Genomic DNA, 25,666 nt, shown 5'->3' with positions numbered 1-25,666 from the left:
GGCGGGCAGCGCCTCGCCACGCCCCCACGCCGGCGAGGGGGGCGGGCCGGCGCTCTGCCGGCCTGTGCCGCTCGGGGGCGCAGCGGGGAGCTGGTGTCCCGGTGCTGCCCGGGGGGCGGAGCCCCGGTGCTGCCCGGGGAGCCGTGTGTGCCCCACCGGGACGGGGGCCCCTCCGCCTCCCCTCGCTCAGCCGCCGGCCCCGGGGCGCGCCCTGCCTGCGCGGGGGTTCATGGAGGCCACGGCCTTCAGGCCGGCACGGGCAGCTGCCGGCACCTGCCTGAGCGGGCGCACGCCGGGCGCGGGCCGCCGGCGGGCAGCCGCCCTCCCGCCCGGCGCTGGCGGCTCGGGTTGTCAGGGCGGGTGGGACCGAGGAGCGGCAGGATGAGCGTTTGGAGCCGGTCGGGGCTCTCGTTGATGCGGGGCGGCGGCGGCGCTTCCCCGTGAGGGGCTTGAGGCTCTGCGGGGAGACGGGGCGGTGACGGCGGGCGGGAGACCCGGGGAGGCCCGGGACTGCCGGAGCTCTCACCTTGCCCAGCTCAGCGGCGGCAGGAGCGGGGCGCGGGGGCCGGGAGGGCTGCGGCGCGGCGCCCGGCGGGCCATGGCGCTCCGGTACCGGTACCGCCGCCGCTTTTACGGCCGCCGGCGGGGCAGGGCGGGCGGGCGGGGCGGCCGCGCCGCTGTCCGCGGTGCTGAACGCGTGCCGCCGCGCCGCCGCCGCCGCCGCTGTCCGCGGTGCTGACGGCGGGGGTGTCCCAGCCCGCCCGCCCCGCCCGCTGCCCGTGCCCGGGGTAACCGCCGCCGCTGCCCGCGCTGCCCACGGGTCCCGCCGTCGGTTCCGACCCCCCCCCGCCCCACTGCCCGTCCCGGCCCCCCCCCCGCGGCGGGAGGAGGAGGCAGGGCAGCCCGCCCAGCGTCCCCCCGCTCCTGCCTGCGCTGCCGGACCGGCAGGCGCACGTCGGGCTGCCGGAGGAACCCGTCACCGCCGCGCCTCTCGTGTTGGCGGGCGGCGTGCGGGGGAAGGGGACACCCGTGGGGCGGGGAGGGGCGGGGGGAGGCAGCAGCTCCCCGGGGCCGCGGACGGCAGCGCCGGCGGCCGGGCACGGCCGCTCCTGGGGTCCCCCGAGCCGGCCCCGGTCCCGGCCGCAGCCGGCAAAGCCCGGCTGCCCGGCAGGGCCGGGGGGAGCGGCGCGGGGGGCGCGGGCAGCGGGCAGAGGGCAGCGGGCAGCGGGCAGCCGCCGCGCCGTCGGGCGGGGCGGGCGGAGGGCGGCCCCGGGGGAGGAGGAGGAGGAGCCGGCGGGCCCGGGGGGGCGGCGGGGCGGGAGGCCGCGCAGTGCCAAGCGGCGGCCGGGGCCGGCGGGGCCGGGCCGGCGGGGCCGGGGCCGGGCCGGGGCCGGATGGCGCTGGAGCGGGCGCTGCTGGCGGCGCGGCAGGGCGACGTGGAGGCGCTGCGGGGGCTGCGGGCGGCCGGGCTGCTGCGGCCGGGGCTGCGGGACGCCCTGGGGGCCTCCCCCGCGCACCACGCCGCCCGCGCCGGCCGCCTCGCCTGCCTCCGGTACCTGGCGGCCGAGGCCGCGCTCCGCGGGGACGCGCGGGCGCGCAACGGGGCCACGCCGGCCCACGACGCCGCCGCCACCGGCAACCTCGCCTGTCTCCAGTGGCTGCTCACGCAGGGGGCTGCGGCGTGCAGGTGCGAGCGGGGACGGCGGAGAGGTGGGGGGGGGGGGGGGGCGGGGGCGCGGCGGGGTCCCCGTGGCGCGGGTAACCGGGGAGGCTCTCCGGAGACCCGAGCCGGGGTCCCGGGCAGCACGGGCAGGACGGCGCCGTGCGGAGCGGGTGGCAGCCGGGGCACCCGGCGAGCCCCCGGCATCCCGGCGGGGCTCAGCCCCGAGGGGAGCACAGACCCTCCGGGGCCGTGCCCGGGGCTGCCGGCCTCTCCCGGGGTTACGCAACGGCAGGACCGGGGCGGTAAAGCGGCTTGCCCCAGGGCCGGCCGAGAGCTGAGGGCATCTGACGGGCCGGAGGAAGAGGAGGCGGTGGAGGCGCTGGGAGCGGGGATTAAGTGGGAAGGACGGGGTCAGCACGCTTCGGCAACCTCCTGGCCGGAGGCCAGCTCTGCCCGCGCCCCGCCGAGCGCGGAGGGCGCCGGGCCGGCAGCGCAGCAGGGCTCCGCGGCGAGCCCCCGCGGGCAGGGGCTGCCGCCGCCGGCAGAACAAGGGGGGCTTTGTGCCGCGCTTGCTGGGTGCGGATGCGGGCCCCGCCGGAGGGCAGACATGCTTGTCCCATGGCCCCTGCGATGGCCCCGTCCCCTCCCGCCGGCCCTGCTCCGTGCAGACGGGACCTCCGCCCTGGCCAGCCCACCCTGCCCACGGCCGGCTCCCGGCCGGGGACGCCCCGCGGCCGCCCGCGGTCCCCAGCCCCACGCACGCTCCCTCGCCGGAGGGGCTCAGGTCCCCGGTGCCGACGGCCGCCCCGCTTCCTCCCGCAGGACACAGACAACTCCGGTGCCACCATCCTACACCTGGCAGCCCGCTTCGGTCACCACGAGGTGATCGACTGGCTCCTCCGCTTCGGGGGCAGCGACCCCACAGCGGCCACCAACACGGGCGCGCTGCCCGTCCACTACGCCGCGGCCAAAGGGGATTTCCCATCCCTGCGACTCCTCTTGGGACACTGCCCCAGGTAACGGCCCCCGCTGCCGGCGGGCGAGACGGGCTCCGTGCCGGGGGCTCGCCACCCACCGGGTGCGGTGCCAGCGTTGGGGACGGATGCCGCAGCCGCCCTCATCCCCCAGCTCCAAGGGCAACGCGGCCGCGTTATCAGGCTGGGCAGCCAGCTGCACCTTCTTTATGGCCCGGAGAGAAAGGGCGAGGAGGAGAGCGGTGAGCGCTGGCAGAAATATTGCCGCCGGCCGCCGGGTTGGCTCCCTGGGCTCCTGGCGCGGGGCGATAACACAGCCGCCTTTGTCCGCCTGCCGTTATGTAAATGGATTAGGCTGCCCGCCGAGGAGAGGCCGCTCCCCGCGCCGGAGGTGACCTTTCCGCCCGCCCAGGGCCGCGGGCATCGCTGGATGCGGCAGGCCCGCTCGGCCGGCACTGCCGCGGCAACGACCCCGCTTTGCCTCCTGAGCGGTACCCGGGGCCGGGCCGGTTGCCCGGGGTACGCGGCACGGCAGCCCACCAGGCACGCGGTGCCAAGCCTCGCCGCAGGGCTGCGGCAGGCGATTAGGCAGCCCCTAATCCGATTTCCTGCGGTGGGCAGAGGCCGCTGGAAATAACCCGCGGCGCCGGCTGAGGTGGAGCCCGGGGGGATGCGCTGTCGCCCCACACTGTGCCCGGCAGGCTCGAGGGATGCGGATGCGAGGGGGTGCGCAGCTCCCCCGCATCCAGGGGGGTCCCGAGGCAGCGGGAGGTGAACAGGGGCTCAGCACCCCTCTGTCCCCGGGTGCCACAACCCCGGAGCCCCCCAGCCTTCCCGCCAGGCAGGGCCATGGAGCTCATTGCAGGGCCCCTGTACGCCCGTGGCACTCACCGGCCGGCCGCAGCCTCCCCAGCCCCAGCCCCGGCTCTTTATCCCCTTGCCCTGGGTGTGCCGGCTCAGCCCCGGGCACCTGAGGGGATTATCCCCCCGTGGCCCCCAGCCCAGCCACGGCTCCCGCTCGGTGCCCGCAGTGGCGGCCCCGGTGTGGCGCGGCGCTGGCGGCAGCCCTCCCGCATTGGCTTTCACGCTTCTTGCTGGTGTTGCTCCGCTGCCGTCGCCGCCTTCCCCTGAATTATTTAGGGCTGGCCCCGCTCCCGGCCCCGCGCCTGCCCGGAGGCTCCGTTACAGCCATGAAATCCAATCCCCAGTGCCGCCGTGGGATGCTGGCGCTCCCAGCCCGCCTTCGCCCCAGCCCTGCGGGGTCCCCAGCAGCCGACGGCCCGGCGTGGGGTCGTGGCCATCTGGCAAAGCAGTTTACCGGCGCTCGCCCAAGTGGCTTAACCCCTTTGCGATTAGTGGGAAACGGCAATCGGGGGCTGAACACCTGCCCGTGCCCCCACCGTCCCCCTGCGCCCCGGCCCCTGCTTGGGGAGCACCCAGCGGCCTGCCGGCCCGGCGCTGCGGCACCGTGGGGCAGGCGCCCTGTGACACGGCACGGCGGGAAGGCAGCGCTGGCCGCGTCCGCGTCTCACTGGTTACAGGGATCAATTATTAAGGGCCTGCGATCGTTGCGATAAGAGAGCAGAGTATTTATTGCTCTTCCTTTTTTAAATATTCAACAGGTTTTTTTACGGAGCGCTTAATAAAACAGCTTCCTGCGCCGCAGGGATGCGGGATGCGGGATGGGGATGTGGGATGCGGGATGCAGCTGGGCTGTGGATGCGGGATACGGGATTTGGGATGCGGGCTGTGTGATTCAGGATGTGCAATTCAGGACAAGGGACGCGGGGACGCCAAGGCTCGCCGGCGGCAGTGGGGGCACGCCGGTGCCCGGCAGCGGGGCTGGCGGGGGGCAGTGGGGCCGGGCAGCGCCATGGTGCAGGTCGGCCTTTCCCTGCCGGCTGCCCCGCGGCCAGTGCGGCCTAAGCCGCTTATTTAAAAATACTGCTAAATTGCAGTGTCCAAAAACAGCCGGAGGAAGGAGCTTAGCCTAAGCAGGCTGATTAACTTCGTGACCTCCCGCCGCAGCGGCCGCCGCTGCGCAGGGATCCAGCGGGGAGCCGTGGGGTGGATGGCTCCCAGCCCGCGCTGCCCGCGCTGCCCGGCCCTGGCGCTGCCCTGCCTGCCCCCGGCCAGCGTGTCCCCTGTGCCCTGTGTGTCCCCTGTGCCCCCACACCTCCCCATCTCCCTGCGACCCACGTGTCCCCCGTGCCCACCCGTCCCGGCACGCTGCCGGCGGCGGTGGCTGGGGGTGACGGGCGCTGTGCCCCGCTTGCAGCACGCTGAGTGCCCAGACCAAGACGGGGGCCACCCCGCTGTACCTCGCCTGCCAGGAGGGCCACCTGGAGATCATCCAGTACCTGGTGCAGGACTGCGGGGCCGACCCCCACGCGCGCGCCCACGACGGCATGACCCCGCTGCACGCCGCCGCCCAGATGGGCCACAACACCGTCATCGTCTGGCTGGTAAGAGCTGGCCGGGCACGGCGTGGCGGCGTGGTGGCGCGGCGCGGCGGCGTGGTGGCACGGCGCGGCGGCACGGCGTGGGCCTGGCGGCGCCGGCATTCAGCCCGCCTGCCCGCGCAGATGAGCTTCACGACGGTGAGCCTGTCGGAGCGGGATGCCGAGGGGGCCACGGCCATGCACTTCGCCGCCAGCCGCGGCCACGCCAAGGTGCTGAGCTGGCTGCTGCTGCACGGCGGGGAGATCACCGCTGACGGCTGGGGCGGCACGCCGCTGCACGACGCCGCTGAGAACGGCGAGTTGGAGGTGGGTGCCGGCAGCCGGCAGGGTGCCGGGCGGGGGGGTGGGGAGGCCGCCCTCCGGCCCTGCCACGCGCCCCCCCCTCTCCCCAGTGCTGCCAGATCCTGGTGGTGAACGGCGCCGACCTCAGCGTCCGTGACCAGGACGGCTACACGGCGGCCGATCTCGCCGACTACAACGGCCACGGCCACTGCGCCCAGTACCTGCGCACTGTGGAGAACATGGTACGGCGGCGTCCCGTGGCCGAGCGCGCGGGGAGCACACGGGGCCCCGCCGCTCCCGCCCCGCCGCCTGACCGCGCGGCTGTGCCAGCAGAGCATGGAGCACCGCGTGCTGTCGCGAGACCCCTCGGCGGACGGGGAGTGCCGGCAGCCCGACTCGGGCATGTCGTCGCCCAACACCACGGCATCGGCGCCCCAGGCGCGCTTCGAGGTGGGCTCCCCTGCCAGCACCCTCTCCAACTACGACTCCTGCCACTCCAGCCAGTCCAGCACCGGGAGAAGAGGGGCGGCCCCCCGGGGGCCCCCGCCGCCCGTGAGTGCAGGGCCGGGGGGCGCGGGGCGGGGGGCGCGGGGCCAGCCCCCCCTGACCCCCTGCCCTGCGCAGGGGTGCCCGAGCCGGCGCTGGCGGACATGCAGGCGTACATGGACATGCTGGACCCCGAGACGCGGCCGCGGGGCCGGGGGCCGGCAGGCGAGGGCTCCCCCCCACCGCCGCCCCCCGCCTTCCCCCCGCCGCCGCCTCCGCCCCCCGCCGCCCGGCCGCCCCCGCCGCCCCCCGGCTACCCCGCGCCCGCGCCCCCCGCCGCCCCCACACCGCCGACATCTACGTGCGGGCCAAGAACAACCTGCGGCACGTGGAGAGCCAGGCGCTGCGCCGAGAGGTACGGCCCCGTGCACCGTGTGCCCTGTGCCCCATGCACTGTGGCCCGTGCACGGCTGCTCCTGGCCACGCAGCTCAGGGGACGTGCCACCCGGGGGGACATGCCACCGGCCACCGATCCCCCGCGGGGAGCTGTTAGCTCTTGACGGCACCGGGAGGGGACAGCCCCGGCTTGAGGCCGCGTGCCTGCAATGCTGGCATGCACCAGGGGGCCGGGGTGCGACCGGCAGCGAGGGTGCAGCAAGCCGGGACTGGTGATGCTCCAGTGCCTCCGTGGCACCGGGCAGCCCTGCTCCACGGCTGCGCTGGCTGGGGCACCTGGCGGCACTGTGCAGGCCGGTGCGTCGCTGGCTGTCGCAGCCGCGCCCATGTGGCCCCGGCGATGCCACCGGCACCACACCGAGCTGGGCGTGGGCGGCTGCGCAGGCTGTAACTGGAGCAGCCGGCTCCGGTGTCGCCCGCGCCGCAGGTGTCAGGTGGCACAGCCGGCGCTGCCAGGAGCTGAGAGGGCTCAGCCGGGCGTGCACAGGTAAGAGGGGTGCAGCCTCCCGGGGGGGCATAGGGACGCGGTGGGCTTGGGGCCGCCCCAACCCCCTACCAAGGCTCTCGCCACCCCACCGGGGACGGGAGCCCGGTGCACGGCCATGGCCGGGGCACCAGCAGAGCCCAGCGCCGCGGGGGACGGAGGCACATGGGATGGGGGTCTCGGCAGAGCAGTGTGTGCCAGGCCCATGCGGGGCTCGGGCCCCCGGTGCGCTCATTGTGCATGGCCCTGGCTCGTTAGTGCTTACCGGGGCAACGAGCGGCCCTGCGTGGGGCTACAGAGCCGGGCTGCCCTGGGGAGGTGCGGGCATGTGCCAGCCCGGTGCCAGAGCGGTGCAGGCACCCCATGCAGCGGGGCTGAGCGGCACGGACCCTCGCGCCGGACCGGGGCTGGGGCTGCCGGAGCGGGAGCCGGGCTTGGCGCAGCGCCCACGGCAGCCGAAGCAGGAAGCGCCGAGCTGGCGCTTGTTGACTTAGCTGGGGCTGGCGGCGGCGGTGAGCGCCCGGGCTCACCGTGCAAATGCCACGGGCGGAGGTGGCGCACAGGGAAACGCAAATAGCGAGGCCCCCCAGCGCAGGGAGCGGGGCCGTGCCGCCGCAGCACCCCAAACCCGGGGAGCGGGCACGGCCCCCTGCAGCGCCGGCACTCGGCAGCACGACCTGCAAAGCCGCTGCGGTATGTGCCGGGGTGAGCCGAGGCTGCGCTGCCCGACAGCCTCGTTCAGAGGCAGGTTTGGAACCGGGCCCCAGCCCCGCGGGGGATAAGCTCCCGGTAATCCGCGGGGCCGGGGCTCGGCGCTCCTGTTCCCAGGGGGTTATTGTGGGGGAGGCTCGGCCGGGCTCCTGGGCACAGGCTATGGGGTCACAGTGCCAGGCGCCGATGGCACATGCTGCCACCCCGGCGTGCAGCCCCTGGCGTAGCCTCGTGCCGAGCGGACGCCTGGGCACGCGCCTGCCGTCCCCCCAGCCTGGCATCTGCCCCGTGGCCACCGCTGGCCCAGCCCCGCTCCGCCACAGCTCTGCCTCGCGGCCACCCTGGTCACAGCCGGGCACGGCCGCGCTGAGCCGCGCTCCCCGTTGCAGCTGGCGTCGCGCGAGAGCAGCCCCGAGGGCCTGCGCAGGGCCGACTCCACCAGGCGGTCGAGGAATTTCGGCAAGCAGCCGAGCACCGGCGACTACTACAAGCACCTGGGGCACGGCGTGGCCGAGCAGCCCGGCCCCCAGCGAATGGCGCACAGCGAGGAGGTGAGCCCCCGGCGCTGCGCCGCCAGCCTGCCCATGGCTCGCCGGTGCCGGCACCGGGCGACGCCTGCATGTGCTCTCTTTCAGGCATCGCCCATCTCGGCAGACGCCATGCGCAACGGGGAGAGCAAGCCCGGCACTGAGCTGCCGCCCCCGCCGCCGCCCCCGCCGCTGCCTGATGCCGCCTGCCCGCCACCCCACCGCCGCCCCCGCTGGCCGAGACCCCCACCGGCCCTCGCCGCTCCTCCTCCTCCACGGGAAGTAAGTGGCGGGGCGCCGGGTGGGCACGGGGTGTGATCCCGGGCACCGTCCCGTCGGCTGCACCGCGACGCCGGCCGCCCCGGCGCGTCTCCTCCTGCCGCACTCCGGCCGCGCGGCTCCTGACGGCCTCTCTGTCCTTCTCTCCTCCGGTGTCGGCGCGGGGGCCCCCACGCCCGCCCGCCCCCGCCTGCTCTCACTGCTGGCCGCTTCTCTTCTCTCTTGTCTCGCGGTGGCCAAATCCTTCCTCTGCCGCGCGCCCTGCGCCGCCTCTCTGCTTCTCCCCCTAGGAGGAAAGGCGCTCAGGCAGATGAAGAGTAAGTACCGCGGCCCCGCGCTCCTCCCTGCTCAGGGGGTGCCCCGGCGCGGGGCACGGCCGGAGGGGCCCGACCCGGCACCGTCCCGCGCCGGAGCCACGGGGCATCGACGGCCGCCGTGGCTGGCAACTGCTCGCGGCCCTCCTGCCCGCCGAGCCCTCGCTGCCGCGTCGCCAGGCCGGCGTGCCACGCGGGCGACTCGAGCGCTGGCGCGGGGCTGCCAAAGCTGCCGGGCAGGGCTGGCAGGGCTGGGCAGGCGGCCGGGGCCCCACGCCCCCCACAGCCCCCGCGGCCCCGCCGCCGGCCCCGCGCACAGAGGGCCTTTGTTCGCGCTCAGCCGGCCGGCGTGACCCCGCCACGTGAGCGCACCGGCCGCTCCCCCGCCGCTGATTGCAGCCGGCGGGCTTGGCCGCCGCTCGGCACCCGCTTTATTAGCGCCGGCTCCCGGGGCTGGGGGGTCTCAGCCGGCGCTGGATGGCAGCGCGCGCGCCCCGCTGGGCCCTCAGCACCCGCAGCCGTCTGGCCCTGCCGCGGTGCAGCCGAGCGGGGCGAGCTGCGGGTGCCGGCGGCGGGGAGGGGCTCTGCCTTGGCACGGCACCATGGGCTGTTAGGGACCCACGCATGGCTGGCACGGACGGTGGGTGCTTGCAGGGCGGCTGGTGCGAGCAGCGGCGCAGGCATCGCCAGGGGCACTGCCGTGCCCCGGTGCCCGTGCCATCCGGCGCTTGGGGCTCAGGGCTGGCAGTGGGGCTGGCTCAGGCTGTCGGTGCGTCGCTGCCGGGGGCTGCGGGGGGGCGTAGGGGGTCCAGGGCCGCCGGTGAGGCGGCACGGGGCCGTCCTGCTGTGCCGGGGCTGCTGCCAGCCCCGGACCCGTCCCTCCACAGGCAGGTCACTGCTGTCACAGCACGGTGCTGCAGGGTGGGGGGCACTCGGGGCTGGGGCTGTGCTGGGGCCCCGGGAGCTGGGTGCTGGGGTGCTGCTCCAGCGGGGTCCCGTGGGCCCAGTAAGCTGGGTGTTGGGATGCTGGTCCCATGGACCTGGGGAGCAGGGCGCCAGGCTGCTGAGTGCTGGGGTGTTGCTCCGGTGGGGTTCCACGGAGCCAGGGAGTTGGATGCTGCGGTGCTGTTCCTATGGACCCGGTGAACTGGGTGCTGGGGTGCTGGCCTGGCAGGGTCGCACGGACGCAGGGGACTGGGTGCCAGAGTGCTGGTCCCATGGACCTGGGGGACTGGGTGCCGGGATGCTGCTCCGATGGGGATCCCAGGGGCTCCCGGGTGGGGGGGGCAGCCAGTGGGCCACCCCGCCACCCCCACGCCCCGCGAGCCGGCGGGGGAGCCGGGGGGTGGGGGGGTGCCGGCGGCGGGGCCCTTACTGCCCACCCTGCCTCCCCCCAGGCACCAAGTCCTTCAACATGATGTCCCCCACCGGCGACAACTCGGAGCTGCTGGCCGAGATCAAGGCCGGGAAGAGCCTCAAGCCGACGCCGCAGAGCAAAGGCTTCACCACCGTCTTCTCCGGCAGCGGCCAGGCAGGGGCCAACGTAGGTGGCGGCGGGGGGGCAGGGGAGCCGGTGGCACGGCGCGGCGCGGCACGGCGGGCGCCCACCACCCTCCCTCCCTCCTTCCTCCGCAGGCAGAGTCGCCGGCGTCCTCCCCGTCACCCACCAGGACGCCCACCCCGCCGGCCACCCCCGAGGCTGCCGGGCCGCCACGCTGCCTGGCAGGGGGCTCGCCAGAGCCGGTGCTGAACGGGAGCTCGCCGGTGCCGGCGGCGGGCGCTGGGGCGGCGGTGGAGGCGGAGGCGCTGGTGCCGAGCCACGACGAGCAGGGCCGGCCCATCCCCGAGTGGAAGCGGCAGGTGATGGTGCGCAAGCTGCAGCTCCGCATGCAGGAGGAAGAGGAGCAGCGGCGCAAGGTAGGGGGGTCCCGCGTGCTGCGGCGGCGAGCACGGCGCGGGCACGGCCCAGCAGCTCAGGACCTGGCGAGACGGCGCGCGTGGCATCGCCTCCGGCTCCCGGCCGTGCCAGGGGACCACCCCACCCGCGTGCAGGAGCGTCGCGCCCCAGGGGTGCCGCGTGCGGCAGCGGCGGCATGAGGTGTGCGCGGCACGGCCTCAAGAGCCCCTTTGCCCTCTTTCCCGCCGCAGCCCGGGAGCCACTCGCCACCCCTGTGCCGGGGCGGGGGCACGCCGGGACTCACCGGCCAGCCGATGCGGGAGGAGGACGTGCGGCACCTGGAGAGGCAGCTGGGGAGCCTGCGGGTGATGCACGAGGTGCAGCCGGTGCAGCCGCTGCCGGGGCGGCTGGAGGAGGAGCTGCCACCGCTCCCGCCACTGCATGCCACCCCGGCACCCCAGTGCTTTGCCCTCGCCCGCGAGGACCCGCCCGCCCGCGGCAGCCAGCCCCCCGCACTGCCGAGGAGCACGGCCGCGCCGCCGGCCACGCTGAGGGGCCAGGAGGGCCCCGGGGCAGGGGGGGCAGGGGGCGGCCCCGGCGCCCGGCACGATGCCCGGCGCGAGATCCTGGGCTGTGGTGTCTCCGTCCGCAGCCTCAAGGCCAACTACGAGGGGCCAGGGGGGGTCCCCGCGCCCCTCCCCGGGGTCACCAAGCGCAAGCGGGCACAGCCCCCCGGCAGCGCCCGCCGGCCCGTCCTGGAGGAGGAGTATGGGGACAGGGCACTGCGGTGGAGCCGGCCAGCACCGCCGGAGCCAAGCGGCCCGCGGGAGCACGCCAAGGTGCACAAGGAGCGTGCCGTCTTCCTCTTCCTGGAGCACTGGAAGAAGCGGGCGCTGGCGGCAGTGCCCAGGGAGGAGCGGCCGGGGAGGCGACGGCTGGCAGCGGGGTGGCTGCTAGCCCGCTGGAGGAGTGTTCGCCCGCCGGGTGCCGGGGCGGCAGATCCGGCGGCTGAGCCGCGCTGCGGTGCTGTACTGGCCTCAGCACTTCCTGCCCCACGTCGGTGGCTCGCCCATGCCCCACGACAGCCTCCCGCTCGACCTCTTCATGCTGGGCTACTTCCAGCTGCTGGAGATGCCGCTCAGCCCCGAGGAGCGGCGCTTCCGCCACCTCCTCTGCTATGAGATGTTCGACCGCCTGGGCAGCCACAGCTGGCACCGCGTCCGCCGCTTCCACCGCGCCGCACTGGAGCGGGTCGAGGCCGGCCACCACCACTGGCTCGACGGCTTTGAGGACCTTGCGCAGGAGTTTTTCGGGGACAGCCCCACCGCAGTGGAAGAGAGCCCGCCGGAGCCCCCCGCCACGGCCCCAGGAGGGGAGGGGATGGCAGCGCCGGTGCCGGAGCTGGGCGAGTTCAGCGAGGAGGACATCTGCCGCTTCATCGACCGCAGCTTCTCCTTCTGGAAGGAGAAGGAGGCGGAGATGTCTGACACCTGAGCCCGGCGGGATGCTGCGGGCTGTGCCAGCGGTGTGGCGCGGGGCTGGCCGGGAGCAGGCGCCGGGGGCAGCCGGGGGCAGCAGGACCCGGTGGCCGGGTGTGCTCAGCCACCTCTGCGGCTCTGGCAGTGCCGCAGCTTGGCTCAGCGGAGGGCTCGGCATTGGTTCGCGTGGCCCTGGGGCTGAGGTTGCAGTGTGCTGCTTGCCGTGGCTGTGTGTTGTGTGGAGGGGTGCAGCACCGGGGCTGCGCTCCCCTCCAGCGTGGCGTTTGCAGTGCCGGGGCGGCGTGGGCCCCCGCGTGTCAGTGCAATAAAGCTGTGGTGTGCTGCGAAGGGCTGGCCACGCCGCGCACTCCTTCCTCCTCCCCGCGCCCGCAGAAGGCGGGCGGCGAGGGGCGACGTCGGCGAGCCACGTGCTGGCGAGCCTCCGCCAGCGCTGTGCCGGGAGCGCGGCTCAGCCAGGCCGCCGGCGGGATGTGGTGCCATGTGCTGGGGCGATGCCGCTGCTCTGCGGCGCCAGCGGCGAGGGTGGGCTCCCGGCAGTGCCGGTAACACGGCTGTCTGTTGCAGGAGAAGGAGGAGGAGGCGCGCCTGGCCAGCATGCCGGCCTGGAGGAGGGACATCCTGCGCAAGAAGCTGGAGGAGGAGAGGTGAGCCGGGGCCGGGGGCTGCCGCACCAGCCGGCCGCCCCCGCGGCTCCGCTAACCCCGCTCTTCCCTTTGCCTTTGCAGGGAGCAGAAACGGTGAGTGCCGCAAGCCCCTTCCCTGGGCGGGCGGGCGGGCACGGCGGCTCCAGCGGCTCCGGTGACCGCGGCGCCCCGTGCCCTCCGCTGCCGAGCAGGAAAGAGCAGGAGAAGCTGAAGCGGGAGGAGGAGGAGAAGGAGAAGGAGCAGTCGGAAAAGCTAAGGACTCTCGGGTACGATGAGACAAAGCTGGCGCCCTGGCAGCGGCAGATCATCCTCAAGAAGGGGGACATAGCCAAGCACTAGCCACGCCACGCCGCGCCCTGGCTCTTCGCGGCGGGAGGAGGCCGGCAGGTCCCGCCACGGACCGGGACGCGCCTCGGCACCCTCCTCCTGCTGCGGACGGCCACGTAACCCGACCCGGAGGAGCCCCCACCGTCGCCCCAGGCACCCGTACCCCCCGTCCCACCGCCGCCAGCCCGCCGCCACCCCGTGCTGCCCTTCGCAAAGCGAGGGGCACCCGGCTCTTTGTGCGCTGCCCGGTTCGACCGCTGCGGCTGGGCTCGCCATGCCGCCCGGCTTCCCGTGCTCCCCCTGGCACCGCTCGCCGTTGCGGCTGCGGCGCGCTCGCCTCCGCTCCTGCCCCTCCCACCTCCGGAGCTGCTCGAGGCCGGCTCCCGGCTCGCCTCCGCCCGCACCGCCTGCCTTTCCAGCGATTAAAACGATAAACCCCGCCAGCAGTGCCCCGCGCCTTCCTGGGGCTGCCCACACCACCCCCCTGCCCGCACCGCGCGGCACCCACCGCGGTGCCCCCGTCGCCACCATCACCCGCATCAGCCGCATCGCTTGCATCACCGCCATCACCCACATCGCCCCCGTCACCTGCGCTGGCCACGCCACCCGTGGTGGCCCTGATGCCAGCGGTGCCCGGCCGGGCCGGCGCAGCGGCGGGAAGAAGGGCCGGAGCCCAGCGGATGGAGAACACGCCACTTTATTGGGGCGGGGGCGGCGCGCCCGGCAGCGGGCGGCCTCGAGAACTATCCCATGGGTTCGCGGCGGGCTCGGCGCCCGCTCGTCCCGCGAGCGGCCGGGCAGCCGGCGTGCCGGGGCGCAAGGTCCCGCCCGGCCCTGGGAGCAGGGGGACATAAATAGGGGGGGTGGGGCGGGTGGGGAGGGGACATAAAACTGACATAAAATGTCTACACGGCATAAGTAACAATACTTAGGGGTACGGCTTGGCCGAGGCGCCTGGCGAGCCGGGGAGGTGCCGGGACCTCCCTCTGCCGGGGTGGTGGCACCAGGGGGGTCAGGGGCCCGCCGGCAGGCTCCGGCGCAGTGCCTCGGCGCAGCCGGCCAGCTCCATGCGCTCCAGGGCGGCGAAGACGCGGTCGAGCGTGGCGCTGGTCTGCTGGCACCAGCGCTTCAGCATCTCGTACTGCTGGTCGCGGATGTGGGCCACCTCCAGCTCCACCAGCTCGATCTCCGCCTCCCGCAGCTCCAGCACCCGCATGAACTCCTTCCAGCGCCGCACCGGCACCGCGTCGATGACGGCGTAGAGCTGGCTGCCCTGCAGCAGGGCGCCGCGGGGCTCCGGGGGAGCAGAGGGCTCCACCTCGCCGCCCGGCCGTGCCGCACCGCTGGGCTGCTCCCGCAGTAAGGCCCCGTACTCGGGGCTCTGCTTCGCCGTGCCGGCGGCATGCTCTGTCAGCTGGGGGGAGCACGGCTGGGTCCAGCACCGTCTGTCCCACCCACAGGCACTGACCTGATACCACGGCGTGGCCGCAGCCCCAGCCGTGGGGGTGGCTGCCTGCGCCACGGGGAGGGGGCCGCCTGCCGGGGCGTCGTGCCGGCGCCGCTTCCTCTTGTGGTAGATGGCGAGGGCGCCCAGGAAGAAGGGCCCTGTGAGCGCCAGCAGGATGTACACTAGCCCCGAGCCTGCAAGAAGGAGCGGGAACATCCCCATCAGCCGGCCGGCGCAGCGTCCCCCGCACCACCACACCCGGCCCCGCCACCCCCGCACCTTGGCCGCCGCTGCCGCCGCACGCCTGCTGGCACTCCTTGCCACACATCTCCGGGGCGCTCCTGCAAGGAGAGGGGAGCCGTGGGCGCCGCGCTGCGCCGTGCCGCGGGCCCCGCACGTGTCCCCGGCTGGGGTGCAGGGAGGGTCGGCGCTTACGTGCTGCATGGCCGGCACTCGCCGCCCTCGGCGTAGAAGTCAGGCTTGCAGCTGCCGCAGAGCGTGTCCTGCGCCTCCGAGCCTGGGGAGAGGGCGGGCATCAGGCAGGGCGGCACAGCCAGGGGCGGCAGAGCCAGTGGGGGCACACCGCGGGACGGCCAGCAGCACTCACAGGGCCGCTGGATGAGCCGCCCAGTGCAGGGCTGGCACTGCCGGCAGGAGAAGTCGCTGCAGTGCTCGTCGAGGCAGTTGCGGAAGCGGCCCGGCTCGCAGCCGCAGGCGACGTTGCTGGTGGCCGAGCAGTTGCTCAGCACGCTCTGGAAAGCTGCAGAAGACAGGCAGTGAGTGGCACGGCACGGCGCTGCACGGCACGGCACCGTGCAGCACGGCATGGCACGGCGCAGCGCGCTGCCAGCTCACTTTGGCGGTCGCACTCGTAGCAAGCCTGGCACTCGCGGAAGGTGTTGGGCTGGGCGCGGAAGGTGCCGGCGGGACAGGCGGCGCAGACGCTGTCGTTGCCGTGGCTCGAGCAGGGGGTGTGCAGGAACGTCCCTGCGGGGACAGTGGGGTGACAGGGAGCACGGCCACCTGGGGCAACGCGCCCGGTGTGCCACAGCATGCCGTGCCATGCCGTGCTGGCTGGGCAGCTCTCACCTGCGGGACACTGGGCACAGCACCGGTGAGCCTGCTCGATCCAGTTCATGCCAGCGGGGCAGGGGGGTCTGGTGGCATGCCTCCTCGGGCGGGCGGGCAGCCGCGCCAGGACCCACTGCCCCCGCGGCATGGCACGGTCCCGGCACCCCGGGGGCTGTGATTCACTCGCTGCCAGCCACAGCGCTGCCAGGATCGCCTGTGGGCAGGGAGAGGGCAGGGATACAGGCAGCTGGGGCACCCCAGGAGCCACGCACCCACGGGGGGCACCCTCACACCGTGCTCCCCGCCCTTCCAGCCACACGTGCTGGGCTACCAGAGCCAGAGGCAAGCCTGGTCCGGTGCCGCGTGACCACCAGTGCCTGTGCCGGGCAGGACGGCTGGAGCCATGGCCCTGTGCTCTGGAGCTGCGCGGGTGCAGGAGCCTGGGGCCGGGAACGCCCCGTGGCAGCCCCTGCGCCGTGCTTTCCCCACTGTACCCAAGCAAGCGGCTTCCTGCTGGTGCCGCGGGGCACGCGTGTCGTGGGGCCCACCGTGTCGATGGGGACTCGGGACTCGGGTGCACGGGCTGCCGGTGGTGCCAGTGCTGCTGCCCATGGGACGGCCAGCCTGGGGCCGTGCCGGCAGGCGGGCACGGGAGGGTTAACACTGCCAACGTCGACTTTCCTGGGGTTCATCTTCCTCGCAGAGGAGGCGATTTCCTCCCCGAGAGGAAGCCGTGCCCGGCTCACGCTCTCCCCGATGCTATCGCGCCTCGTACGTGCGTCCCAAACTAGGTCACCGTTCCCCCGCCCCGGGGCGCCTGGTGCTGCACCCAGGGGAGCCCCGTTCCCCAGACAGCCCCTGCGGGGGCGGCGAGTGGGTGCCCGTGCTGGCACCCCCCGTCCTGGGGAGGGCAGGGGGCCGGGGGGGCCATGGCGCCGGCAGCATGGGCAGGGAGCCAGGGGATTCCTCGCCAGGGGCTGGATTTCCCAGCCGCGATGGCCCCGATTACGGCAGCTGAATCATTTTCTATTAAACCCGCTGGCGGACTGGAAACCGCGCACGGGCTGCCCCACTTGCAGAGTGCTGCCGGCAGATCGGGGCGGCCGCCTCGGCCCCGGCTGCCAGCGGCACGTCTGAGTCACCCCCGAAGCACGACCTTCCCATGGTGGGGCCCTGCCTGCGCACCCTGCCTGCAAGCGGGCAGCTGCCCCCTTCCCCAGCACGGGGAGCAGGTGCCCCGCGGGCAGGGGAGCCGTCGGCACAGGTACCGTCGTACCGCTGGCTGCGCGGTTGGGAGAGCCACCGCTTCCTGTGCCGCGCAAGCACCACCCCTACCCGTAACGCGGCCCCGGTGAGGCCTCCGTGCCCAGCGCCCGTGTGCCGGGGCAGCCACCGGCCCAGCCCCGTGATGGCCCCCAGCAGCCGCTGCCACCACTGCCGGCAGCCCTGACCCGCGCCCGCAGGCTGTCAGCACAGCCGGTCCCCGTGGCTGAGCCCACAGTTCCCACGGCCACGTCGTGGCCGTGCCCGCAGTCTTCACGGCTGTGCCATGCCTGAGGTCCCTGTGGCCGTGCCACGCTGCAGGCGCTTCGGCGAGGCAGACCCCAGTCCCAGGCGTTCAGCCAGGGGGGGCGAGCGGTTTTGGCGTTGAGCTTACCCCACTGCCCCTCGTCTCCAGACTCCCCGTGGTCACGGCCCCAGGGCACCCCGCAATTGGTGCCAGGAGCCCGCGGGACCCTGGCACTGCCGCACTCACCCAAGCCGTCCCCAGGCAGCAGCGCTTCATCCTTGCAGCCGATGCGGCTGGGTCATGCCGGGGCGGCGAGGGGACTGGGGCGGTGGGCGCAGTGGGGTGTCGGGGCAGCTCAGCGCCCAGGCAGGGTGCCCCGGCACCCCATCGCCGCCGCCGCTGCCGCCGCCGCCACTGCCGGCAGCGTGCGACGCGTGGCGAGTGAGCACCAGCCCTCCCCACGCAGGCTTTTACACCCAACTGCAGCAGGAGGAAATACTTTTTTGGAAATGAGTCCAGGGGGTGTGAAACCACATGACAGGAGTCCCGGGCGCGGGAGGGACCTGTGCCGCCTCGCCGCAGGCCGCCCGGCCGCCGCCCTCCCTTTCCTGCTGGCACGGACTCACCACGGCCGGGGGGTGCGGGGAGCAGCGCTGACCCCCTCCCTCCCCAGAGCTCCATCCCCCCCCCGAGCTCCAGGGCACGAAGCTGGAGCTGCCCCCAGCCTCACCGCGGTGCCTGCCCCGGCGGGGCTCCCTCGGCCGTGCCGCGTGCCCACCCCAGTGCTGCCCAGCCGTAGGGTGCCGCCGCAGCCGAAAGAGAGGCGAGGCGGGCGCGAGCGTGCACCAGCCGGGTTTATTGCTCAGCCAGGATGCGGAGCGCAGCCCGGCACGGGACGGCAGCCGGCGCTCCAGCCGCCGCCACGTCCCCCCGCGGCTCCCGTGCTCCGGCCCTGGGCGCTGCTGTCCGCTGCCGCCCATCCCACCCCACAGGGCAAACCCTGCCCCGGCCAGGCCCTGGGGCCACCGCCCGCCCCAGCCCAGCACCGTCCCCTCCTGCCACCAGCCCGCACCGCCCGCAGCACCGTGCCACCGGCGCCGCGTCCCTCTCAGCACCTTCCCCACTCACCACCGCCAACGTCGTCATCCCTTCCTCACCCACGGGAGCCGCCCCACGGCCCCCCGCAGCCCCGGGACCCCCTGCCCAATGCACCATGGGGCAGCTGGGCCCCGACCGACAACCCTCATCTCTGCGGACAAGGGTTCGGCACGAGCCATGTGCCGCGTCTGTCCTTGCACCAGGGAGAAGTGGGCAGCCCCGCGCTGCCATGCTGGGGGCACGTCCCCGCCCAGGGGACCGGTCTTCATCCCCATCCGTGTCCCCACTGGCGTGGCATCCCAGCGCCCGTTCTGCCCGGCCCCGGCGTTACGCTACGGTTAGAAGCGGGAGCAGCTCCTTGGCGTGGCCACACGTCCATCCTTACCGCCCCGGCGGCTCTCAGACCTCCCTGCAAGGCACAGAGCGGGAAGAGATGCCCTCAGTGCCGGGACCCGGCCCCCGGCGAGCATCCGGGAGGGCCAGAGCATCCTCCAGGATCCCGCGGGCAGGAGCGCACTTACGAGGCGGTCAGCGTGGAATTGAGCAGCAGCGTGGTCCGGATCCGGTAGAGCTGCGCCAGCGTCAGCTTGCGGTGCTGTGCCGACTGCGGGTCTGAGAGGGTCCGGCGGGCAGCGGGCGGGGGGTCGCGACCGAGCTCCCCTGGGAGGGACGCCGGGCTCTCCACCGGCTCCTCTGGCTCCGAGAGCTCGGAGGTGGAGCTGCCGCTGCTGCCGGGGGCAGCCGGGGGGCCGGGGGCTTGGCTAGTCCGGGGGGACCGGCGCAGAGGTCAGAGAGGCTGCGGCTCTGGCTGAGGGGGGCCGGGGGACCGGGGGGCAGGAGCTGGGGCAGGCTGGCCTCCGACTTGGACTTGAGCACCCTGGCTGGGCAGGGCAGGAGCTGCACGGGCGTCCGGCGGCGCAGCCGGGGCGAAGGTGGCCGGGGGGCCGGGGGGCCTGGGGGGGGCTCCCGCCCCTCCTCAGCCACCCCCTCCGGCTGCTGGCCGAAGTCCCGCAGGGAGGCGGGCGAGAGCGTGCCGTAGGCACTGTCGATGGAGGACGAGCGGCAGCCGCCGGCCGGGGGGCCGCGGCATGGGGCAGGGGTACAGGCAGGGCGCCCGCGGGCAGCTCCCGGGTGGGGGTTTCGGCAGAGGCGCCAGTGCCGATGGAGGTGCCGGTGCTGACGGAGGAGCCGTCCGAGGTCGAGCTGAAGGGCCCCGCGTCCCAGTCCGGGGAGGAGAGCTCGTCACCGCCGTCCGCCGCCACCACGGCGAGGGTCTCGGTGGAGCCGTCGGAAGGGCTGCGGGGGCAGCAGGGTGAGGAGGGGGCTGTGCCGGGCTGGGGGTATGCGGGGCCCCCCTCCCACTCCCTACCACCGCTGCGAGTCCGGGCTGGTGCTGCCGTGGCGCAGGACGGTGGGCGAACTGGCGGCCGAGGCGCCGCTCTCGCCCTCCTCCTCTTCCTCCTCCTCCTCCTCCAGGCGCCGGCGCTGCCGCAGCCGCTGCAGCAGGTTCTGAGGAGGCAGAGGCATCAGAGAGGCACAGGGCGCCCGCGGGACCCCCGCCCGCCCCCCGCGCCCCTCACCTGGGCATTGCGCACCGCCTCAACCCAGCTGCGGCACAGCGACTGCCCGCTGGCCTGGAAGGTGTAGGCGGCCACAGCGCTCCCCAGCTCGTTCAGGTAGATGAGGAGGAAGGAGCCTGTGGGCAGGGGCCGTCAGCAGCGTCCGGGGACCCCCTCGCGGCCCCCATCGCCCCCGGCGCCGCTCACCCGGGTCCCTGAGCTCCCGGCAGACAACCTTGTCCACCAGCAAGGGCTGGCGGACCACCTTGGTGCGCTCAGCCTTCTTGAGGGGCTTGGTGATGAGGAAGAGGTCGGTGAAGAGGAAACAGTAGACGTCCATCTGGGGATGAAAGCGGGGCCGTGGGCGCCGGCCGGTGCGGCGGGCGGGGGCGGGCGGGCAGGGGCCGGGGCCGAGGCTCCCCGTCCCCCGCGGTCCTCACCTTGCTGTCTTTACCTTCCCGCATCCGCAGGCTGCCCTCGAGGAGGAGCTGCCGGGTGTCCTCCGGGGACGTGCCGGGGATGGGGGCCGTCAGGTCCAGCCGCAGGAACTCCTTCAGCAGCTGCCGGGAGCCCCCGGCATCAGCGCCGGGCACGGCATGGCGTGGCATGGCGCATGGTGGCATGGGGTAGCATGCATGGCATGGGGTGGCTTGGTACAAGCGCGGCATGACATGGCATGGGTTGGCGTGGCACGAAATGACACAGGGTGGCATAGCACGGTATGGCATAGGGTGGCATGACATGGCATGAGGTAGCGTGGCATGGTGTGGCATTGAGTAGCATGGCACGGCATTGAGTAGCATGGCACGGCATGAGATGGCATGGGGTGGCATAGCATGGCATGGCATGGGGTAGCAAGACACGGGGTGGCACGGCATGGCAGCTCCACCGTGCCCAGCCTACCTTGTCCACCTCATCCGTGCTGCCCTCCACCACCTCGTAGGCGTCGATGCGGCTGAGGATGGCAGCCAGGCGCTGCCGCTCCTGCCGCTGGCGCATCCGCGAGTTGACGTCGTTGATGAAGCGCTCCACAGAGCCAATCTGTGGCCGGGGTGGCGGTGGGTTCGAGGGGCTGGGGGGGACCACCCCACGCTGCGCCCCACCGCCCTGTGCCCCCCAGCCCCTTACCATGGCGGTGACGGCGTCACGGGCGCGTGGGTCGTCTGTCTTCTTCAGCACGGACTTGAGGAGGAGCGGGTACTTGGTGAGGCGCTGGTGAGGCTTCACCAGCATGTCGCTCAGCTTCAGGCGGCTGCACTGCTCGTGCTTCTCGGCCCACTGTGGCACGCAGGTGTCAGCCCCGGCCCCGGCACCGGCCCCGGCCCCCGCCCGCTCCCCTTACCGTCACGTAGGCGCGGAAGAGCTCGCTGTCCCGCAGCAGCGCCCGCATGTACTCCATGCAGCCCTCCTCCTCCATGCAGTACCGCACGTAGGGCTTGAAGAGGGAGCCGAACTGGGGGGCGCAGGGGGGTCACCGCGGGGCGTGGTGGTGGCACGGCCCCCCGCCGCAGCACGGCATCCCCCACTCACCGTCTTGAAGCCGTCGAGGAAGTCGACGGGGTCGAGCAGTGCCCCGGTCCGGCGTGCCTTGGCCAGCACCGGGGCCATGACGCTGCGCCACAGCTCGCGGTGCAGCCGGATGATCTCCCCGATGTTGCCGAAGAGCCGCTCGGCGTCCACCTGCGGGGGTGAGGCAGGCAGCTGCGTGGGGACGGCATCCTCACCCTGCCGGCGTGCCCCGGCCCCCGTAGCCCCCCACCGCTCACCTCGCAGAGCAGCCCCGACTCCTGCAGGTTCAGCAGGCAGCAGAGGAAGAGCTGCGGGGACAGAGCGGGGAGCCAGTGGGGTGCGGCCGCGGCCCCCGGCCCCCTGCCGCGGCGTGGCGCGGCGGCCGCCGGCACTCACGTCGGTGATGACTTTGAGCTTGCGGATGTAGCTGGCCTCGGTGTGCAGCAGCTCCCAGATGGCTTCCTGCTGGTGGCACTGCCGGCGCGACAGGGCCTGCCGGGCTGAGCGTCAGCGCCGCGCCGGTGGCTGGGCAGAGCCACCGCAGCCCCCCAGGCCCCCCGGCCCTACCTCCGCGCCCCGGATGATCTGCTGCCAGCTGTCCTCCAGTGCCAGCCCGGCCTCGTCCCCGTCCTCCTCCCAGGAGTCGCGGTCGAAGCGGAGCTGGGGCGGCAGCTTGGGCAGCCCGAAGGTGCCGTAGGCGTGCAGCCTGCTCGCCAGCTGCTCCAGCTTCTCGGTCTCCTGGCCGAAAGCGGGGGGCAGAGCGGCTGGGCGGGGGGCCAGCGGGGACGTGCCACGGACCCCCTCGCCCTGCCCGCAGAGCTGGGGGGGCTCGAGCCCCGGGGGACCCATCCCAGCTCCCCAGCGTAGCTGGGAGCAGCTCCCGCACCCCCTCCCCGTGCCCGCGTCCCACCTACCCGCCCGAAGGAGCCAGCGCTGGTGCCGGAGCCGAAGAAGCCGCTGAAGCGGCTGGCAGCACGGTTCTTCCAGGTGTCGGTGCCATTGACAGGCAGGGAGCCGCTGCCGTGCGGGGCCGGCTCAGGGCCGGGGATGCTGGCATCCCCCAGGAACTCCGTCATGTTCTTCCTCCTCCTGCCCGGAGCCTGCAGCAGGGACAGCCGGTGCCTCCGGCGTCAGCACCCAGCACCGCACGCCCGGCGCGGCTGTGCCGCCAGGATGGGGACAGCGGCACGGCGCAGCACGATGCTACAGCGGGGCTGACCTCGAGCAGCCGTAGGACAGACAGACACCCAGATGGCACCCCCGGGCAGCGGGGTCCCCCCGGCCACACGCCCCTGCCCGCACTGACCTGCCTACCTGCATCCCGGGGGTGTGGGGCCCCGGGTGCGCCTGGTCGAGCCCGGCTGGTCACGGGCAAGCGGCCCCGGCAGCGCGGGGGCTCAGGACATCCCGCAGAGTGCAGCACCCCGGCTGAGCCGCCTGCCCAGCCGTGCTCCCAGCTCAGACGGTGGAGCCGGAGCTGGGCAGGCTGCGGCCGGGCTCCTCCGAAACAAAAGGAGGTGGGGCCAGCGCCGAAAACCTAATTTCCCCCTTTGGCCAGATAAGCTAACCAGAGCCGAAACAATTCACCGGCAGAGATCAAAGCCCCCCGGCTGGCGCGAGAGCTGGGTCACGGCCAAGCGGCTCCTGCCGTCCCGGGCACCGCTGCACCGGCTGCCTCCCCGCATATCCCTGGGCTGTGCTGGGACGCGGCCGCTGCCATCTCCTCGCCCCAGCACGAAAGGCAGCAGGGCTGGGGCTTCCCGCCTGCCATCGAGCCACGGGACGTGGCACGCTGCTGCCACCGCTGCCGGCACAGCCCTGCACCCTGCCACGTCCCCAGCCCCAGGCAGGGAGAGCCATCACGGGCGCCATCCCCGTTACTCACCGTGCCGCCGCATCCCCAGGTGCCCCGGCCGCTGCCAGCCCCATGGCCCCGGCGCGGCTCAGCTCCCGCCTACCCCCATGAAGGCGGTCAGGGCCAAGACCTCTGCAGGGGTGGCTGGTTGCCCCCCGCCCTGCCGGGGCCGTGCCGGTCCCACAGCCAGGCGTTGTCACGCCGGACACGGGCAGCCACCAGCCCCAGCCACACGGCCAACTTGCCACCCTCAGGGGTTGCCGGCGCGGGGCCGAGCACCACGTCCCTTCCACCGGCCCCCCGGAGCCGCTCCCCACGAGCGTGGCAGCCTGCTCCCACGGGGAGCGGCAGCCAGCCTGGCTCCACGCCTTATCTGGGGCCAGGGTCCATGGGGCAGGACCGGGCTGTGCTCAGCAGCTGCCAGGCACTGCGGTGAGAGGAGGGCCGGCGGCCAGGGTGAGCCCCAGGGCCAGGGCGGCACTGAGCGGCTGCCACTGCCGGGGCTCCCAGGGCCCCTGTTTGCCTTCGCTCTGGTGCCAGCCTGTACGTGGCACGGCCGCGGGGCCGGTGCCACCGGCTGAGCTGCCACGCCTGGCACAGGGCACTGCCCGTGCAGCACCACCACGGCACAGCCACCATGGAACAGCCAGGAGCCAAACTGGCTCTTGGGGACTCTGGGGGGGTCTTCAGCCCACACCACACAAGGGCATCCAAGAGACACCATGCCACTGCCCCACGTCCCCATCTTCCCAGCAAGGATGGCTACGGGGGGTCCCGTGCCCCACCACTCCCTCCCCAGTTCCTCCCCCCCGGGGCTGGCACTGGCACTCACCAGGCTGTCGGCGCCCTCCCGGCGTCCCGGCACCAGCTCCAGTGCCGGCCCGAGGAGCGCAGCAGTGCTGGCAGGGTGCAGGATGGGCAGGCTGGCCGACCTGGCATCCCGCGCTGCCTGCTCCACCTTCAGCTCGTCCTCGGGCTTGGCTGCGGGAGCATCGGGCGGTCAGAGTCCCCTGCGAGCCCCAGGGCGGCCGAGTCCCCCGTGAGCCCCGGGGCAGCCGAGCCTCCCGCCGGGCCCCCGCCGCACCTTTCACCCGCAGGTAGTGCCCCCCGAAGCGGTACGCCTCAAACTGGAGGGAGAGCGGCGTGTGGGACTGGTCCAGGTAGACGTCCACCTTGCCTGGCTCGATCGCCTTCCTCTCGAAGACCGGCAGCAGCACCTCCCTGCGGGGACATGAGCCCCGCGTCTGTCCCCGCATCCGTCCCCGCATCCGTCCCCGCATCCCTCCCCAGCAGACTCACCCCAGGGACTTCTTCTTTGCAGCCGGCACGATCTCCGCCTCGATGTTGACGCTGAGGTCGAACTTCAGGGTGAAGCACTCCTTGCTGGGGTCCTGGGGGGAGGCGGCAGCCGCTCGCTCAGGGGTCCCTCCCACGCGCGGGGGCCCGCCGAGCACCCTGGGGAGAGGGGCCGGTGCCTTACGTCCGTGTGCCTGCGCCGAGCCTTCTTCTTGGGCAGCTTCAGCGCCGAGCTCCTCCGCTCCCTGCGGGCACAGGGCGGGCAGGGTGACCGGGACGCCACGGGCTGGGGACGCGGAGGGGACGCGCAGGGCGGGGGCTCACCCTCTGCTATCCGCCGGTCCCTCCTCCTCCTCCTCCACGTCGGAGGCAGGGCTGGTGCGCGGGGGGCACGAGCGTGTCGACATGTTGCGGGCCAGGATGGAGCCTGCAAACGGGTGTCGAGCTGGGCTGTGCCGGCACCCCCAGCCCCACGTCGGCTCCAGCTGCATCCGATTCCCATCCCTGTGCTGCACCAGCCCCGAGCGCATCCCATTCCCATCCCTGCACCGCACCGGCCTCAAGCGCATCCCGCTGCTGCGGAGCCGCCGGGAGCAGTGGCACCGGCCGCATCCAGCCCGGCTCACCTTGCGGGGGCAGGTCGAAGCGGATGTGGCCGTCGAAGTGCATGGTGCCATGGAGGCGGCCGTCGCAGAGCTCACACAGGCTGAGGGGGCCGCTGCGGTTCAGCTGCCGGCACTCTGCATGGTGGCATACCTGCGGGCGCACGCGTCAGCCGGGCACGGGCTGCCCGGGGGCCAATGGCTATGGCACGCCGGTGGGAGGGACGGGCAGCACCACGAGCAGCGGGGACCCCCCTTCCCATCCCGAACTGCTGCCGGCACACCGCTCGCAGGCAACGTTGAGGCCAGAGCGGGTGTGGGGAAAGCAGCGTGAGCAGGATACGGCCACAAGGCAGGGGGTTCTGCACCGCAGAGCCCCCTGCCCTCTCCGCCGCACTGAGCGGGACCCCGGGAAGGCTGCACGTGCCTCGGCATGGAGGGGGAGCCGGGGGACAGCCACCTGCACCCGTGTCACACCCGCACCTCGCCGGGTGCCGGGGAGGCCGCCCTCCCATGCCGCAGCCCCTTTGTGCTGGCGAGAGCAGCGTCCCTGCAGCAGGACGGAGGAAGTGAGTGTCTGCGGCGAAACAATGCTCGAAGCCGGCGCGTTTCCTCCGATTGTGTGCCGGCCGCGGCCGCGGCCCCAGCCCCACCAGGCATTCACAGCCGGTTATTTTTAAACCCCCGGCCAGGCCCCCAGCACGGTGCACAGCC

At 74.0% G+C, this 25,666-nt stretch overlaps 3 protein-coding genes across 3 annotated transcripts; 1 reads left to right on the top strand and 2 right to left on the bottom strand.

The window, feature by feature from the left end:
• The first annotated feature begins 1,394 nt into the window (after nucleotides 1-1,394).
• ESPN (espin) lies at nucleotides 1,395-13,391 on the top strand. Its single transcript, XM_050909524.1, is given in 17 exon segments — nucleotides 1,395-1,674; nucleotides 2,454-2,679; nucleotides 4,916-5,102; nucleotides 5,223-5,405; nucleotides 5,492-5,623; nucleotides 5,715-5,937; nucleotides 6,006-6,203; nucleotides 6,206-6,282; nucleotides 7,908-8,069; nucleotides 8,154-8,261; nucleotides 8,264-8,327; nucleotides 8,615-8,641; nucleotides 10,036-10,181; nucleotides 10,274-10,555; nucleotides 12,599-12,678; nucleotides 12,760-12,771; nucleotides 12,870-13,391. Coding segments are annotated over 17 exon segments (2,535 nt in total). The 3' UTR covers nucleotides 13,018-13,391.
• A 626-nt stretch (nucleotides 13,392-14,017) lies between these two features.
• TNFRSF25 (TNF receptor superfamily member 25) lies at nucleotides 14,018-16,215 on the bottom strand. Its single transcript, XM_050909641.1, has 7 exons — nucleotides 16,018-16,215; nucleotides 15,542-15,737; nucleotides 15,308-15,439; nucleotides 15,060-15,212; nucleotides 14,888-14,969; nucleotides 14,732-14,793; nucleotides 14,018-14,646 (listed from the first exon to the last, which is right to left on the bottom strand). Exons 1-7 carry the CDS (start codon nucleotides 16,213-16,215, stop codon nucleotides 14,018-14,020), a joined length of 1,452 nt encoding a protein of 483 aa, XP_050765598.1.
• A 2,032-nt stretch (nucleotides 16,216-18,247) lies between these two features.
• PLEKHG5 (pleckstrin homology and RhoGEF domain containing G5) lies at nucleotides 18,248-25,042 on the bottom strand. Its single transcript, XM_050909333.1, has 21 exons — nucleotides 24,977-25,042; nucleotides 24,675-24,777; nucleotides 24,535-24,595; nucleotides 24,354-24,445; nucleotides 24,139-24,275; nucleotides 23,887-24,035; nucleotides 22,114-22,299; nucleotides 21,767-21,937; nucleotides 21,596-21,691; nucleotides 21,457-21,507; nucleotides 21,221-21,370; nucleotides 21,033-21,143; nucleotides 20,819-20,968; nucleotides 20,594-20,731; nucleotides 20,131-20,250; nucleotides 19,898-20,030; nucleotides 19,712-19,827; nucleotides 19,501-19,640; nucleotides 19,234-19,427; nucleotides 18,653-19,195; nucleotides 18,248-18,540 (listed from the first exon to the last, which is right to left on the bottom strand). The coding sequence occupies exons 1-20, from the start codon at nucleotides 25,017-25,019 to the stop codon at nucleotides 18,714-18,716; spliced, it is 2,823 nt and encodes a 940-aa protein (XP_050765290.1). The 5' UTR covers nucleotides 25,020-25,042; the 3' UTR covers nucleotides 18,248-18,540; nucleotides 18,653-18,713.
• Nucleotides 25,043-25,666: the final 624 nt, after the last annotated feature.

Source organism: Gymnogyps californianus, chromosome 21, assembly GCF_018139145.2.
Source record: "Gymnogyps californianus isolate 813 chromosome 21, ASM1813914v2, whole genome shotgun sequence".
Taxonomy (NCBI): Eukaryota; Metazoa; Chordata; class Aves; order Accipitriformes; family Cathartidae; genus Gymnogyps; species Gymnogyps californianus.
This window is presented reverse-complemented; position numbering and strand designations above follow the sequence as displayed.